Below are 18,351 nucleotides of genomic sequence, written 5' to 3'. Positions count from 1 at the left end.
GAACCACAGCAGAAGAATATTTTGGCTGTGACCGCCTCACAGCAAAGCTGAGCAGGCAACGTGCCTGCCTGTCTTAGTGGGATTGTGACTTTTTTGTCACACGTCCCTTTTGGTTTGTGAAATGTTGACCCCTGTGACAGAAAAACATCAAGAGAAATTAAAATTCCTTGTTTATCTTAACTTAATTTAATGTTACGATTGTTTGATCTTTACATCTAAAGAAATTTTTTGGTGTGATCTTGGCACTGTCACGTGGTTATACCGTAAAATTAATTTTGTCTTATTTTATAGCACATGAATCAAGTTTTCATCTAAGTCCAAGTTTTTATCAGTATATTAAGAGAAACTGTTTGAGGTACTAAAGAATTTGTGAGAGAATGTAAGGTGTAGGTAAACGAATTGGTTGACGGTATATGCTAGTGTTTGATGTTCTGCATCGAGAAGTTATTCGATGTGATTGTAAGATATGTGTTTCATTCATTATTACTAACTTCGCCTCTAACTATATTATAACACATAAATCAGTAACATGTGACTATAATTTCATTTTAAGTTTTTAACCTTGACGAGTTGTCGGGAACGGTGTAAGGAGGGTCCGCACGAGTTTGTGAGAGGAGGTTATACAACCTGGACCTACTTTGAGGAAAAAGACGATTTAAGACAGAAAGGATAACATGGTTTCCAACTGCTTTGCAGCTTCATTGGTGTTGCATAGCAGAAACATGAAAATTTGGCTGAAAAAAATGAAACATAGGAAGTTTGAAATTGCTTTCTGATGTAAAAAGGATCTTAGATTTTCAATCTCGAAAGATGTTCAGACGATTGGTCGTATTTACAATCCCAAAAAAAATTACATTAAAAAAAAAAAAAAAAAAAAATCACGCCAAGCGTATCCGGCAACCCACGACATGTAAAGGGAGGTAGTGAACAATCTTGCAAAATACATAGAAACCACTATTTTTCACACGTTTCAATCGACTCTACAACGGAAACTATCTTCTTCTGCAACTCTGGCTTGTTGGCACCCACCAGCTTGTCGATTTGCTGCCCATCCCGAAGGAAGAAGAAAGTAGGAGTGGCTTTGATGTCCCATGAAGTGCTGAAGTCCTGCACCATACAAAACCAAAGCATCAATCGACTGGAAACCTCACAAATTGTTTCGCGTGATTATAATTTTATGGCGGAATCCCGGGTACATTCATGAGTAATTTGATTACCAGGCCAGAGTTGCAGAAGCAAGGTAAAAGTTCCTGTCCTCTAACTTGCATGCAATAGCACTAATACAATTACTGATTACATTAACCATTACACATTGCCCATTACGACTTACAGTCAATTCATCAACATCGACCACAAGGAACATTAGAGAAGTGTATTGCTCAGATAACTCGCGGTATAGTGGTGCAATTATTTTGCAAGGGCCGCACCATGTTGCACTGAAGTTTGCAATCACCTGTTGGACATAACAATTTCAATTAGATAAAGAGCTAGAAAGAAAGCTAAAAAAATCATTGAAACTAAACTTGCCTACTGCATATAAACTAATATGGATGCAAACCAGATTCAAAAGACGATGAACGTGAAGACAACATCCAACGTAACCTGAATTCCGAGCAATATGTAACCATATAATGCATAACAATGGGCTCGTTTGGAAATGCCTTTTTAATGACTAAAAGCGCTTTTGGGGAAAATGTTTTTGGGTTCGAAAAGCACTTGCCGTTTTCCAGGATTCACTTGGATTTTCACTAAGGATTGGTCCCAAAAACATTTTCAACAAAAGTGCTTTAAAAGCACATCCAAATGAGCTCAATATCATTGACCTACGATGAATGTCTACTTGGAGACAAGCTGTGGAGAGAACTTGTCCACTGACGCATTTATATCGACACTCTTAATAAATGATCAACTACTACTAGAGACAAGATCAACTACTACTAGAGACAAGACTACAGCACTATTTTAGAAGTAAATCAGCCAAATTTTTTAAATACAATGTTAAATGGAATCAGATACCTCACAAACTAGGAGTACATAGTCTCATACACAAAGCAATTTTCTAAAGTTTTTTAGAGGCTGCTATAGAGGAACCGGGATTCCAGCACCCCCGATTGTACTCCCCCGGTCAAATTAAGATGAAACAAGTTCCTGTATACTGGCATCTTTTCATCAGAGAATGACGCCAATAGTTGAGATGGTTTTCTAAATAAAACTTTAAAGCAAATGGTCTCTTATTATAAATTGGAAGGCTGGAACTAGTCTTTTGCTATTTCGCTCGTGGTGTCATTTAAATTCTTTGCTATCTTTTCTTGGTCGACAAAATTTGACAGTAGATTAAAGAATCTATAGAGATTTTATAAGAATACTGTTCTTCCCTATTTTATTTCTTTGACACGTGCAACTTTGTGTAGGATCCCACCCAAGATCATGGGATTTGTATCTTGTTTCGTCACTAAGCCCAAAAGTCTTAACGATTACCAGATTTTAAATGTTACTTGTTACCAATAGCAACATACTGAATTAGGTTCAGCCGAAATACATCAAAAATTTGACAACTTAGTAATATCTATTCAACACAAATGAGAAGAAAAAGAGTGTTTAAACATACAACTTTGCCATCCTTTTTTGCTTCTTCCATCTTTTGATCCCAAGCTTCGGTAGTGGTGATGAGGTGCACATTCGCACCAGTAAACTCAATTTTATCTTCATAATCGTCTTCTTCAGTTTTACCCTACAAGTGTCATGAAAGTTATAACTTGGCAGATTACAAGAAAAGAAAAAAAAAGCAAGCCAAATACATGCAAGTGGACTACAAGAAATTTGAATGTTATCAACAAAACACTCAACTATTGAGAAGATCAATCATGCAGTGATAAATTTCTTCTTGGCAGGCTGCGGACATTAAATATTATACGCTAAACGTAGAGGGAAGAATATAGACTTCTACCGCATGTATCACAGACATAGAAATTGAGCTATTGCACACTGCTTATCAATCAACTAAATAAGATTGAACGGGCGATATGGACTTGTCCTAATCTGGCTAGGAAGATATTCTATTACTGCATTCAATACTACAGACAGGCCAAATCTCAAGACATTCTTAAGAAAAAAGATAAATAAAAAGACAAAAGATAGAAAGAAAAACTAACCTTGCTTGCGCAAGATCCCATCTTGATGTCCAACACCAAACTAGTTACAGAGCACACCTGAAAAGCCTAAACACCACCAATTTAATTAGGACCAGTGCAAAATGAATGCCACAATCTTCGGTGGCAAAGAAGAACGTCGAAAGATAACATATGACAGATAAATTGTTGTAAATAATCAATTTCATTACCACAAAGGGTGTAGTTTTCCATTAATTCAATTAGCCCAAGAGCATCGACAAAAACATTTTTGACAAGCATTATCCAAGTCATTAGGCTCAGGTAAACAACTCCACCGCACTGAATCACAGTTGAAATATCAATAGCTAGAGCAAGTATCAAAATTTAAATACCTAAAAAAGAAAATTAAAAAAACCAAAATCGGAACATTTATCAATATAAATTCATACCCAGAATCCAATATTCTGAAATTCAAAGGGAAAACACAAATTAAAAACAAAACTTGCAACATATAAAAGAAAAAATAATCAATTTCACCGCTAATAAACATCTTATTATGCATTGGCTTGCAAGAATTAATACCTTTCTAAATTGAGAAATGCGAATAATAATTTGATATTTATATATACACACACATACATGTATATGAATATGACAATATGCTCAGAAATTACCTTCAGAATATGATCGAATTGCTGAAAATTGTGATACGAACCGAGTCGCATGTAATTTGAGAGAGAGAGGGAGAGAGCAAAACGTCTGCGTTTTCCGGTTGGGGAAAAACCAAAACCCGCGTCGTTGTTGCAGGGAGAAATATGGTACGAATTATCCTAGAAGGAGAAGGAGAAGAAGAAAAAGAAGAAGAAGAAGAAGAAGAAGAGGGTAACAGTAAACAGAGGGGCGTCGTGTTTTTCAACTTTTCCGTCGTCGTTAACTTGGTAAGTTAATTTGTTAATTCCGTTTTTCCAGAAATCGAAAACCATTTACTCGTTTGAATTATTTATTTGTTTTTAAATTATTTAATTCCGTTCTCATCATTTTTGGGATCTCTATTTTTTGATAAAAATACGGATGAGATTTGGATGGCCTTCACACTTCGAGTTCAATGATTCCGATCATCTATTTTTTAAGTCTTTATTCATAGATAATTTTTGCAAGAAATCGAAAACCATTTACTAGTTTGATTGTCGTGATGAAAATTTTACAATTTTTTTAAATATAGTGTTCGTCAGTTTCTTTGAACTTAATTAGACGTCTCAAACATTTTCAATTCGGCTGATATTTTACAAGGACGGTCTATAAAGTGTGATTTGAAAAATAGACAGTTCGCGTCGTTAAAATTCGATGAGGTGTTTAGGTAAAGGGCGTGTAATAAATATAATCTATGTTTGATAAAATAAATTTATTAATTAACAGGATATATATATATATTATTTATCATATTAATTGATACACTAGTGTGATATAAAAATATAATTTTTATTATATTTTGCAACTTTTTGTCCTATTTATCCGTATTGATTCAATTCGTCACTTTTTTATATTTAAGTGCTTGTAATTTGTAAGAATGATAAAATTATTATAAAAAATTTGATACAACCCCAACTTTATGACATCTTTTATTATTTCATTTTTTATAATAATCTATGTTTGATGAAACGAATTTATTAATTAACACTAGCATATGGACATACACAAAGTGTGTGAGAAAATTTTTTATTTTTGTTTTTGAAATAGAAGGAGAGAAGAAGAGAGTGATTTGAACGTGGGAGTGGGAAGGTTTTTTTTTTTTTTTTTTTTTTTTTTTTTAATTTTAATTTTTTTAATTAGAGATATATTAGGACTACATATAGGTGACCGAAATCAGGGCATGTTGGCCGTCATGTGAGGGTGACGTAACCATATGCACAGTGCGGAAACGATAAAGATATAAGAAATACGAGTGAATAAAAACCAAACTACTAGCAGTACTAGCTAGGATAACATGCTAATGCGAGATTAAGTGTGAAATACACGATCGGAGCATAAATAGCCTAAGTACAGTCCGACTAGACAAGTACTAATTAAACAACACCCAAAGGTAATCCTACATTTGTGTTGTTCTGTCAGAACCACCGTCAAGATCCTCGTGAGCCACCAAAACACTTCTACCTTAAACCTGGAGGGGCGCAAAACAGAAAGTGTGAGTGGGCAAAAACAAAGCTTTTCAAAACCATTTCAATTATCAAAGCTAGTAACCCCTCACTATAAAACATGTATAATTTCCCAGAAAATAGAATATATTTGTATCTCAAAACCATGCCCAACAAGCTTTAATCATGAATATGCCATGCCAAATATCTCAATATGAAATATGTAATCCAGGTGATATAAATCAATGCAAATGATATATCAGCCGGAGTCACCTACCGTGACTTGTACGGCTAAATTTAGCGCTCAAATCCACATCTCAGCAACGATACATATATTTATATATATATATATATATATATCTCATCAACAATATGCATGCACACTAGTCGGAACCACCTAAAGTGGTCTGTATGACAAGCTAGGTGTAAATAAATACGCTCTAGTGCTACAATCACGTGAAGGCTGTGCGAAGTATCGCAAGTCACCTACAAGTCGGAACCACCTAAAGTGGTCTGTACGACAGGCTAGCACCTGCCTTGGATCCAAGTTGAGCGTGTGTGGTGCGAGAGGTGAACGATCAACTCTGGCGGAGCACTAACACCGGGATGCAGGTTAATGAGCTCTCTAAACATCTCACATAATCCTCAATTTACATAAACATTCGATAACTCACCTAATACTTATTTGAGCGTCCACAGCGTCAACCATAAATATATGCAACTATTAATGCATGTATAAAACATATGAATACTTAGCATGGTACTTCAAAACATACTTTCATTTAAAATGAATTTCTGGGAAAAAAATCAAGTATATAGATATATACTGAAAACTAAAAGCCCACTCACTAATATGTGGAAGGGTCGTAGCCCCTGAGCCTCGAGTGATTGCGCTCGTCCTCAGGATGGGTCTTACCTATATGCGAAACAACTATATAAACGTTAATTTAAAGCACATAAACAAAACTAGCTAATAACTTCTCATACATTGCTCAAATGGGGTGTTTGAATATACCAACATGAACTACTCAACACCATGAACATCCCCATATTTTTTTAAAAATTTCCGACCACCCACGTGCCGCCACGCACCGTCCACGCGAAGGCACGTGCCCGGCACACGTACGGAAACCCTAACGGCGTTAGGGAATATTCTGTCCAAAAATTGAATATACCGTTATATATACCTGACGCCGTTAGTATATTCCGTCAAAGTTGACGGAATATTCTTCATCTTCTCCGGTGAGTCTCGCCGGTCGCTGCCGTCCGCATCGCCGTTTGCAACTTGAATTTTCGCCGATTTCTGGAAAAACTTCATATCTTCTTCAATTCTTAACCAAATTCCATGAAATTTGTACCAAAATGAAGCTTACAACAAGTAGAACAAAACCTTACCTTTTGAAACTTAAATCCAACGGAATCTCACCGGAAAAACCCACGATAATCCGGCCAAACTTGAAACTCACCAAACTCAACTTCCCAACGTCCAAAACACTTCGTTTTTCTTCTCCGAGCTTCGTGAAGACATTCTAAAGCTCTCTAGAAGCTTAAAACTTTGCAATCACGATTGCATGAACAGTGCACCAATTCGAGATTCTTGGTTTCTCGGGAAAACGAAGGTCTCACGTCCAACCAAAGGTATCAATGGGTTCCTAAGCTTGCAAGGAACTCAAAAACACCAACAATGATCTCGATCCATGCCTGAAATGGTTGATTTTGGGTGATGTCTATACGACTTGTACGGAAATGCAGAAAAATCCGAGAGGAATGAGAGATTTAAGGGTTAATGGGGTTGTTTGGGTGTGTGTGTGTGTGTGTGTGTGTGTGTCTAGATGGTAGCCACCAACCAAAAAAAAATCACCCATGACACTAATTAAAGTCCAAAGGCAAAATCGTCATTCCACACCATCGATACAAATATTTCGGGACGGGTTGTCACACTAGTGTGTGTGATATAAAAATGTAATTTTTATTATATTTTGCTACTATTTGTCCTATTTATTTGTATGATTCAACTCGCATTTTATTTTTATCTTGAGCGCTTGTAATTTGTAAGAATGATAAAATTATTATAAAAAATTTGATACAAACCTAACCTTATGACATCTTTTATTATTATTATTATTATGCCTTCATTAGTTGCATAATTCGTTCTCTTAATTACCCTCAATTCCCTCCATCAACTTGATTAATTCCATTAATTTATTTTTCATATAAAAAAACATGGTTAATTCCCAAATTAATAAAAAAAAAAGTTAAATTTTGTAGGTCAACTTCATCAAACCTCCATCTGCAGGTTGATCATATGCTAACCACTTTTAGTGTATTTTTTAGAGAAATACCTCAAAATAAGACAATTTCTTAATATAGGGACAAAAATAGGACAAACCAGCTGCACACACCATACACAAACTGAAATTACTAAATTACCTACATATAAATAAGTTATTTCCTTCAATTTTCATATTTCTCTCACTCTCTCCCCTCTCACTTTCTCCCTCACGCACTCTCTCTCCTTCTCATTATGCACACATGGTGCACTGTCATCCCAACCAACACCGTCCAAATCGAAGCCGCCACCAATTTCATTTTGTCCTCATGAATCCAAAATTCCTAGCCTTGTCACGAATCTCATCCCCAATTGTAGGGATCGAAACTCAAGCAGGCCGTGAGTTTTCCGACCATTTTTCGGCAACATTGCAAACAACCAATGCTAGAGACCACCACCGTTGGACTCGCATCGAGGGTGGGAACAAAGTCCAGTCATTAAATGCTGGTGTTTTGTTGGATGAATTTTTCAGGATTTGCTCACTGTATGTATACGACATGCACATGATCTGCTCATAGATCCGAGCCAACCTAAAAATTCAAAGCTCACATCTCTCTTTTCGAAATCAGAAAAATGACGTAATCACATGTGATGTCACCACCACATAACTATATGCACAGTATATGTAGAATACATGCACATGATATGCACAGAACTGGAGATCGAGCAATGAGCTACTTTTCGCATTAATAAGAAACTTTAATGGCAACCTATTGGTTTAGTAGATACAATTAAAACATAATTGTTACGTAATAAGGTTATAGTGGCATTTTGAAAAGTCTTATTACGTACATCAATCACCGATTAAACGTGCACATGTAAAACATGATACTCGTTGTTATTTCATGGACACACATGATTCTTAACGTTCTCTAAGCTTTTTCTTATTACTTTTTTTTTTTTTTGTCAAGGCTAACTAGGTTGTGGTCATACTCGCTGATTTTCGGGGCACAACATACGTGTATCATAACTAGTGAATATTCTGGCTTCTCATATTAAGATGTAGCCATGCACACCATATGCACATTACGGAAAAAAATTCACAAATTTATGCAATTTCACAAATTTTTGAGTTGAGCTCAGATCTATGAGCATAACATGTGCATGTCGTGTACATACAGTGTATAAGCGAACTTAATACGAAGAGAGCGAATGAGTACACGAAACAATTTCGTCCATATCCTTCTCTTTTCCTTCTTTCCACTTTGATTTCTCTCTTTTCTCTCTAATTTATCTCTTCTCCAAAAGGCAACTGACCTTTAATATGCTTTTTATTTAATTACTGCAAAAGCCAAACCCTATTTTAGTGCTTGTAAATGTGGATCGAGAGAGGGAGCAGAGGGAAGGAGAAGACATAAGAAATGAAAGCCCACATTTAAATCAGAGAAATGATAAAAAAAAAAAAAAAAAAATTGAAGGATTTGGGTCTCCTCCAAGAAACACCAAACCAATCACTTCAACTCTAAAAATCCATCAATCAAAAAGAAAAATTAAGCAAACCCAGTTCACAAAACCTAGAAATGAAAAGGTAAAGTGGTGTGATATCCACATACCCATTATTACTTCTCACACACCCTTCTAATTTTCAGCTGTCGGGTCGGATGAATTAAAGAAAATCAAAGGACATAAATTAACAAGGGGTGTGTGAGAAGTAAAAAGGGGTGTGTATATATCACACCCCAAAGGTAAAAATTGAAGAAGATGGGTGGGTTAGAGAGAGCTCTTGTGCATATTCAAAATGTAGAAAGAGAGGAGAGAAAGAGAAAGAAAGAGAGAGAGCTTGGATGAAGATGATGGGTGGGTTAGAGAGAGAGCTAGGATGAAAAAGATGGGTGGGTTAGGGTTCTTTGAATTGGAATTGGGCGAGATCGATTTTCTCTCTCTCCTCTTTGTTTCTTTCTCTACAAAATGAGAAATGAAGGCTGAAATTTCTGGATAACCCATTTATATGGGAGGACAATTTGGTCATTTCAAGGTGTAGAAAAATCATATTTCTGTCCAATTGTTGTGCATGGTGTGTGTGCATGCATGCCATGTGTGTATTCAAAATGTCATATTTCTATCCCGTTAAGAAATTGTCCCATTTTTGGGTATTTCCCTATTTTTTATGACATGTTTTAAATGGGAAAGCCAAGTGCATGTTCAACATAGTTTATTTATGGCATGTTTATTTGTTTTGAATAAATATGCAAAAAGTAAATTTATTTTGATTAATTTCAATACTCCTTTCATGTAAGTAAACATAAATAATAGATTAATTAACGAACGTAAGTAAACATAAATAATAGATTAATTAACGAGCAATTGATCACAGTTGGTCTTAGGGATGGGCAACGGTTATGGCGGGCGGGTAACCGTTGTTATTTACCCATAACCGTTTAAACTTTTACCCACATAACCGTTTACCTGTTGAGTATTTACATAAACGGGTATACCCATACCCATAACCATTTATAAACGGTTAACCATACCCATTTACCCATAACCGTGTACCCGTTTACTTCTTTTGTTTTTTTACCCGTCTACCTTTTTTTTTAACAACTTGAAAATTAAAAAGAAATTTGTCATAATTTTCCTTTTTCTAACTATTAAATACCGTTATAAGTACATTTAACATGTATTTTTATATTAACGGTAATATTATTTATGAATATATGCGATGTCTCCCAATTATTTGACGGTCAATCTATTACAAGAATCATGCATGGTTGTAGGTTAATTAATATTCTTGTGTGTGTATATATATAGATACATGTAAGTACGCATCAGTTTGCTAATAGGCTAATTTGATAAATATTTGGATTTTTATTTAGAAACATATGTTCATCAATCCAAGCCATTTAATCGATTTCTAATTTTGGGGTCAAATATTTATTGAAAACTCGAGGCCAATTATATATATATATATATATATATAGGTATGCATCATCTAATAATAACATGTTTCTGAATACTCAAGGTAATCATTATCTTGAATTGGTCAAAGCTCCAAAAGACTCCAAAACAAAACTGTCGAACACTAATGTTTTAGCACATTCAATCACATATATTAAACATTAGCCCGTTCTATCAACTATATTTTTCTCTCAAGTGAGGCATATATATATATATATATATTATATTATATTATATGGCCCTTTATAACCAAATATAGCTTGGGATACTAAACCTTAGACCTGTCATTTTCAACCCGACCCGTTAAAATTAGTATTCAGGTAAGTGATAATCGGGTTGGGTGGTTAATAGGTCAACTCGTTAATCACCCGTTAAATAACGGGTCATTTTGGGTGAACCCGCGAAACCCATTAACCACCCATTAACACCCACTATTGAGGATTTTTGTGTAATTTCAATAATCCTACCACTCTTCTTGTTATGCACTGACTTCCTAAGCCTCTTTAGTCTTTACTCCGCCCCCTCATCTTCTGCAATCGCCAAATCAAAGGCTATACAATCCAACATTTGCTTCAAAAGCGGGTCAATGCATTTGAAACATCATCCACATCACCATCCAACCTTCCCCTCAATAAGCACCATCTGCAACTGCTGCTCCAAACCCTCATTCTCATCCACCATCTCTTTCAATCCTTTGTTGAGCTACTTGGATCACTGCCGCAGCACCGCCTGTGCATTGAACAAGCCTTCAATTTCCACCTCCCTTATCATCCTCAACCCTGCCATGTCGTTGTGCACCATCTCCACAAGCTCATTGATCGCATTCCTCAATCCTTGGTTTTCTACTTGTTTTGCTTTGAACGGATGACCCGTTAGCTTAACGGGTTGGGTTCGGATGGCCCGTTTGCTTAATGGGTTGGATTCGGGGTGACCTGTTAAATTGACGGGTCGGGTTGAACCTGACCCATTTACAGGTCTACTAAACCTAGTTAGAAACTATTTTTTTTTTTTTTAGTTTTACATATATTAAAATAAACGGTTAAATGGGTACCCATTTATAACCGCGGGTAATACCCATAACCGTCCATTTAAATTTCACGGGTAAACGGTTATACCCATAACCATTTATTTATCTAAACGGTTAACCATAACCGTAACTGTCAAATTTAAATGGACGGATAACCGCGGTTACCCATAACCAATGGGTATTTGCCCATCCCTAATGAGGATCCTCCTGACCAAGCCCATCGGACCATTGAAATTTTATCCAATGACTACAATTATTATAACTTTTAGAGGGGCCCCCTGTTTGTAGCCGTTGGATAAAATTTCAACGGCCCGATAAGCTTGGTCAGGAGGATCTTCACCCTTTGCTCAAGAGAGGATCCTGATCCGTATATTTTGATATGAGTCTAATGTATTGCACAATCATAGGTAGGGTCTAATAAGTAGAGCAATTAAAGTGTCCATAATTTGAAAACAAAATTGCACCAACTGTCATTGAATGTTTTATCATGACTCTTCCAGAATTAACACGGAACTTTAAGTTACACATCAAATCTCATCATTTCATAAAAAACTCTCATCCTTTTTAGTGTAAAATATATCGTTGTATTAAAAAAAAATAAAGTTACTCAACAAATCTCGTCGTTTCATAAAAAACTCTATCCGACTCCTGTTTTGAATTTTCCTCGCGATTCCTGCAGATTAGTATCGAAATTTGAATTTGAATTCGTATGAAGCTATGAGAACTCCAAGTAATTTTACACGTTTTCGTTGAGTCGTTTACAACAATAAGCTTCATTTTTGCTGGTATTTGTTACATGATTCTAGTCTACATGATTCACGAGCATTATACATTGATTGTCTTACGTAAGTAATTGCTTAAGAGGCTTTTGACATTGATTGTGTTAGCTTCGAGGGCTTTTAACATTACCAAGATGGAGGACTACATCTTACTATTAGAATCATGTAAAATTACTTATTCCACCATGATAGATAGTTACAATACGATAGGTAGTTTAGCTTGTACAAGTACTTATATGGCAGATAGTTTAGACTGTAAAAGTACTTATATAATAGGTAGTTTAGATTATAAAAGATCAGTTGAAATCTAAGTTTATGCCGGCTAATATTATAATATGATAGGTAGTTTAGCTTATACAAGTACTTATATGACATGTAGTTTAGACTGTAAAAGTACTTATATGATAGGTAGTTTAGATTATAAAAGATTAGCTGAAATCTGAGTTTATGCCGACTAATAAGGTACCTAAGTTGAAAAAAAAAAATAGAAAAAAAATATAACTAATAGTGAGGCCCCCCAAGAGATTTATAGGTGTCCAAAATTTTGGAAATGTCCTAAATTAATTTTAGGAAATATGAGGTGTGAATAGAATGGCTCTAACTTTAGCTTATAGCACACAGTTTTTTGTGAAAAAAAAAAATTTGAAATTTTTAGCTTTAAGAAATATTTTGCGCTGGAGATAAGGAAAATATTGCAAAACCTTTGGATGTAATCCTACCGATTATTAGGTCCTGAAACTATTTTTTATTGATTTTTAAAGTGAGAAAATAGAAAAATATCTTTAAATTTAGGTTTTAAATCATTGATTACAAGTGTTTAAAAATGAATTATAATATATTTTGCACAGAAAAAATATATTTTGAAAAACACGAATATGATAGTTTGTTATTATTGTAAGAGAAATAAAAGAAACATTAACAAAATAACAAATAAAAAAAAACTGAAAAAAAAAATTGAAAAGGGAGGGATCGGTATGAAGATAGCGACTTTTTTGGTATTAGTCGCTATCTTTTCAGCGATTATCTTTAATAAGAATAGCCAGCAACGTACCGATCGTATCATTTTTTTTTTCTTTTTTTTCTTTTTCCATTGAATAGCTATAGTAGAGTAAAATAGTAATCACAATGCAAAGTATCAACCTAACAACAAAAAGTGTTGACACATGGAGTCCTATCCATGGACCTAAATAAAAAATAACTAAAAATTGGACTAATCTAATTGTTAGGCCATAAAATTGGGAAATTGATCATTTCCAGATCTCTTCCATAAAATCCATCCAATCACTTAATTTGGACCCTTGAAATTTATTCCAACGGCTAAAGTTGTTATACCTTTTAAAGGGCCTGGATTGATTGATTGGGTGGATTTGGTGGAAGGGATCCAAAGAGGATCTATTTCCATAAATTGGACCTATTTCAAGTTAGTTTATTTACACATAACGGATTTGTAAGGAATAAGTTAATTTAAACCACATATTAATGAAACTCTTTTTTGTCAACTATAAGAGGGTGAAAAAACATTTTTGTCTTCTATCACAAAATAAAATTATGGACAATAAAGTAATTTGCACAAACTAAATTTTACAGTTGTTTTTAAAAGTATCATCTACATGTAATCCTAACAAATCACCTACAAGAACTCCTAGATTTTTATAGGTGTATTGTTTTATGAAACTTCGAATTTCTATGGCACTTATTTTCAAAACTTCAAGTTCGAGTTTAAGTACGAACTCTAGGTTTATGATACCTGCAAACAAACACAATATACGTATGTAGTGAACGGGAACAGCTTCGGGACCTATGTGTGAAAGAATGAGTGACAACCCAAAATATAGGGCTGTCGTGGCTTGTAAGCCCAAAAGAGTGGTTGTTGGGTTGCTGGGTAACAAAGGAGAAGTAAATGGGTTAACAAATTATATACCCAATTATTGGGCTAAGAAGGAAAATTGAAAAACAAGGCCTAACCCATAGGCTTGTAATTTCATGCGAGCCAAAAATAAAATAAAGCCCAAAAGAAAAAGAAAAAAAAAACAAGTGGGACGGTTTGATGCATATGCCTTAATTGGGTTGCAGGTCGACTGCAGGCAGCCCAGGTCCGTAAGAAAGGTGATGCAAAACGGCTTTATTTTGGACCTTAGAGTTTTGAAGCAAGAACGACTTGGTGGCTCAAGCAGCGCGACTTCAGGCTGCAGCTCCCATGCGTGTAGGGTTTGAAAAATCCCATTTTTTTCTTCTCTTATTCACACATATTCAATTCACCACAATTATAAGAACAATAGATTTAAGCTGAATCTATAATTTGAAGAAAAAAAAAACGTAAAATTAGAGTTCATGCTTCATGGTGAATGTTTCATGCAATCATTGATGAAAAAATATCGAAATTGAAACCATGTTTTATAGATTACTTGGATTGCTTGATGAATATTGTGAACGACTTTGTAGTAAACAAGCATTCAGTTCCTTAGCTCAGTGTCAGGAACGTGTTTAACAATGCGTTGTGACCTAAATTTACCTTTTAATAAAAGAGAGAGGGGTGGAGCTACATAAAGAGAAAAGATAGGCTTGGGAATTACTGTGATGATATTTCTCTGTACCTTGTACCTTTTAAAAAAAAATAATGGGGTTACTTGCCCTACAAGTAATACAAAGTTGTGCCTTTTTGTTTTTTGTAATTAATTCTTGAATTGTTTCTCACTAACATTAATAGTTATTGAGACTATAAATACTCAAATAATGATTTATGTTATGAAATTGGTGTGAATGCCCACGTAAAGAAAACAGCCACATATGGCTAAGGGTGGAAAGTGGAAGAATAGAAGTCAAAATTATATTGCTTAAATAGTAGAAGTTTGGTTTTTATTGTTTTGGTGTGTAAGCCTTTTACATGCATTAAAAGAGACATATGCTTATATCATATGGGTAGCATAAAAAGATGAAAAGCAGAAAGTAATATTAATCATGGTTTTTTCATTTGTCCATCTCTACGTTTATTTCTCTTATCTGATACCAATGAAGAAAATAAACAGAATAATATATGGCTCCTGTTTCAATTCAATCTCTAACAACTCTAATAATATATATAGGTACGCATCATCTGATAATAACATGTTTCTAAATGCTCAAAGTAATCATTATCTTGAATTGGTCAAAACTCCAAAAGATTCCAAAACAAAATTGTCGAACACTCTAATGCTTTAGCACATTCAATCACATATATTAAATATTAGCTCATTCTATCAAATATATCTCGGGATACTAAACCTAGTTAGAAACTAATTTTTTTTTTTTTTTAAGTTTTACGTATATTAAAATAAACGGTTAAATGGGTACCCGTTTATAACCGTGGGTAATACCTATAATTGCCCGTTTAAATTTCACGGGTAAATGGTTATACCCATTACCGTTTATTTATCTAAACGATTACCTATAACCGTAACCGTAAATGGACGGATAATCACGGTTACCCATAACCAATGAGTATTTGTCCATCCCTAATTGGTCTACAAGTACAACATACTTATTCTCTCTCCTCATTGATAACTCATCTTGATTTTTTCTATTATTCATCTCTAATTCTAAATAAGTAAATATTCAACAATTGGAAATATAGATTGGAAATATAGTGTTGTATCATCATTTATGAAATTTCTTGAATTTCAAGATATGATCGTCGCACGACACGACCCGTTATCAAATCAAATCGTTCCTTGATTACTTGTTAAGATAACAGATTCGACACGACAAAATCCGTTAAGATAACTGATATGACACGAACACGACAAATACATCCGTTTGCTAGGCCTAGTTGCATGTCTAATTTTTAACCAAACCGTCCAAATTAAAATATTAGGAAGCATGTTACCAAATTACCAAATATCGCAACACCGAGTAAAGCTGCACAAGTGTATTACTTCGCCGGAAGAATGGTTGGAAGACGGTGATGATAGCCGCCTCCGACCGTGAAGTACATACAAAACCAGTTCTCAAAATACAACATGCAAGATGAAGCAATCGGCAAGTTAATTTGCAAATCAAAGTTGCAATAACAGATCAATTTATTGGATGAATAAAACAGCAAACATAGCAGTTCGTTGGATTTCTGTATTTCTCAGTCTTTTAAGATACAACAAGAAATGGAGATGAAAAATCAACACCGATTCCTTAGTCGATGGAATTAAAACTTGAAAACTAAGTTTCTGTCTAGAAATCTGGAAGGAACAACAGAGGAAGAACAACGGTCTGTTCTTCCTAAATTGAAAGGCCCCATACCTGTCCCTCCCAAAACTAAACTCTAAATCTGGAAAAAACATCTTCAACCCATTGAATACTTCTGAGTCCAGCTACGTGCGGTGGATTCGTACTTGGCTCGATCAGTTTTGTACATGTGTGCGATCTCCGGCACGAGAGGGTCATCGGGATTTGGGTCAGTCAACAATGAGCAGATTGAGAGCAATACCTGGTTAATGCAAAATGGGCTTGGTGAATACAATCCTAACCATCTCAGGGAAATTTTTAGAAATATAAAGGAAGACTAAGAAGTCGTGGCTGATATAAAAAACTATGAGAACTCTGTGAAGCATCAAGGCAGCGTGTATACCAATTCCAGATAAAACCAGAGTACAAAGACAAAAACAATGTTATGCAGGATTCAAGGAAATATTACAAGAAAATGAAGTCAAACAAACATAAACTTAGTCCGAAAAAGACAAACCTTAGAGATAGTAAGTGCTGGGCTCCATTGCTCTTTCAGGATATCAAGGCAAATGCTTCCATTGCTATTGATATTCGGGTGGAAGACCTTAGTCCTAAATGCAACCTGAAACACGAAATCCCATTATCCTTGTCGAACAAACAATTACCAGACCGACATCACAACAAAGCAGGACCGAATTTTTCACATAAGATTGTACAATTTACCTTGGGGGGCTTGAAAGGATAATCTGGAGGGAAATGAATGGTGACCAGGAATACACCTCCTGCGTATGGGCTATCAGGAGGTCCCATAATCGTTGCTTGCCAATGAAACATGTCCTCAGCCACAGGACCTAATACAAAATTAACAATGAATTTTAGGTCAATATCCACTTGGGTAATCATATAATCGATAATTATATCAACCATTCCCACAAATCATCGAAATCGACAAGCATTGACAGCCGCATCTCTATGGTAATCATCAATTTATCATAACAAAGTAACAAAGTCTTGAACTTTTGAATCTTAAATCATAACAAAGTTTCTGCAATTATAAATTTTGAAAATAAACTTCGCGCCGAGAACCACATCTCTATACTAATCATCAATTTACCATAACAAAATAAGAAAAGCTTTGAACTTTAAGTGCAAAATCGTAACAAAACTGCACAAATTAAAACTTAAAACTCAATTAAAAGTACCTGCGCTGCAAGAAGTTGGAGGATCCTTCTGCAAATCCTTGAGCTCTTTCAAGATGCGTTTCGACGCCATGACGAATCCCAATCGCTCACAGATCACAACTCAGAACTCGCAACCCAGGATCCGAAAATCTGTAAAATCAAACAATTTAAGATCAAACCCAATAATTTCCACACCCAAATCATCAAAACCCGAAAAAAAAAAAAACTTCGCAATTCGAAATCAAACCATCATCAGATCAAATAAAAACAATTTCCAAGTTTCCATCAATCAAATACCAGAGAGATCGGACAGAAATATCCGCAGCAGAGGGAAACGGGTATGAAACAGCGATCCGGAGCTCCGCCCACAAAAGCTTCCGCTACCGCCGATCGCCCGTTTCGATTGAGACCCCCTGATTTTTTTCCGAACAAGAACTCAGAGACTCTGTGGACTTCCTTTTCAACGCTTTTTATACACCGTGTTTTCACCGTCTATGAAAACTCTTCTCCATCTTTCTTATCCGTTACTTTTTCCTTCTCTTTTTTTAAATTTTTTTTTTTTATATTTGTAACCGTTATTTACGGCGGCTTTCTAATTTAAAATTTTTAATTTTGGTGTGAAAATTAGGGGCGTCGGCGGTTTGGACTGCGGCTCACCTAATTTGCATCGACTTATCCAACTAGGAAATTTTTGGGCGACCCAA

General features: G+C 35.1%; 2 protein-coding genes across 3 annotated transcripts; both read right to left on the bottom strand.

Annotated features, from left to right (window-relative positions):
* Window positions 1–758: 758 nt before the first annotated feature.
* LOC103930226 (thioredoxin H9-like) lies at window positions 759–4,093 on the bottom strand. 2 transcript variants are annotated; one of them, XM_018643254.2, is made up of 6 exons: window positions 3,785–4,093; window positions 3,341–3,449; window positions 3,153–3,218; window positions 2,609–2,731; window positions 1,331–1,453; window positions 759–1,107 (listed from the first exon to the last, which is right to left on the bottom strand). In XM_018643254.2, exons 3-6 carry the CDS (start codon window positions 3,171–3,173, stop codon window positions 955–957), a joined length of 420 nt encoding a protein of 139 aa, XP_018498770.1. In that variant the 5' UTR covers window positions 3,174–3,218; window positions 3,341–3,449; window positions 3,785–4,093; the 3' UTR covers window positions 759–954. The 2 variants fall into 2 exon arrangements, with proteins under 2 accessions (XP_018498770.1, XP_009337790.2); XM_009339515.3 differs by lacking the exon at window positions 3,341–3,449.
* A 12,216-nt stretch (window positions 4,094–16,309) lies between these two features.
* LOC103930228 (ubiquitin-conjugating enzyme E2 28) lies at window positions 16,310–18,107 on the bottom strand. Its single transcript, XM_009339522.3, has 5 exons — window positions 17,945–18,107; window positions 17,669–17,797; window positions 17,190–17,317; window positions 16,984–17,088; window positions 16,310–16,728 (listed from the first exon to the last, which is right to left on the bottom strand). Exons 2-5 carry the CDS (start codon window positions 17,736–17,738, stop codon window positions 16,585–16,587), a joined length of 447 nt encoding a protein of 148 aa, XP_009337797.1. The 5' UTR covers window positions 17,739–17,797; window positions 17,945–18,107; the 3' UTR covers window positions 16,310–16,584.
* Window positions 18,108–18,351: the final 244 nt, after the last annotated feature.

Source organism: the organism of the source record quoted next, unplaced genomic scaffold, assembly GCF_019419815.1.
Source record: "Pyrus x bretschneideri cultivar Hongxiangsu unplaced genomic scaffold, Pyrus_bretschneideri_v1 Contig2, whole genome shotgun sequence".
In the NCBI taxonomy this organism is placed as follows: Eukaryota; Viridiplantae; Streptophyta; class Magnoliopsida; order Rosales; family Rosaceae; genus Pyrus; species Pyrus x bretschneideri.
Note: the sequence above shows the minus strand (reverse complement) of the source record. Positions and strands in the feature narration are given on the sequence as shown.

Excerpts from the sequence above, each read along its gene's own strand:
- LOC103930226 (XM_009339515.3), bottom strand. The coding sequence starts at position 3,835 with ATGCGACTCGGTTCGTATCACAATTTTCAGCAATTCGATCATATTCTG. Across the intron at positions 2,732-3,152 it reads TGGGATCTTGCGCAAGCAAG|GGTAAAACTGAAGAAGACGA; the intron begins GTTAGTTTTTCT and ends TGACACTTGTAG. Across the intron at positions 1,454-2,608 it reads CAAAAAAGGATGGCAAAGTT|GTGATTGCAAACTTCAGTGC; the intron begins GTATGTTTAAAC and ends TATGTCCAACAG.
- LOC103930228 (XM_009339522.3), bottom strand. The coding sequence starts at position 17,738 with ATGGCGTCGAAACGCATCTTGAAAGAGCTCAAGGATTTGCAGAAGGAT. Across the intron at positions 17,318-17,668 it reads TCCAACTTCTTGCAGCGCAG|GTCCTGTGGCTGAGGACATG; the intron begins GTACTTTTAATT and ends ATTTTGTATTAG. Across the intron at positions 16,729-16,983 it reads CAGCACTTACTATCTCTAAG|GTATTGCTCTCAATCTGCTC; the intron begins GTTTGTCTTTTT and ends TGCATTAACCAG.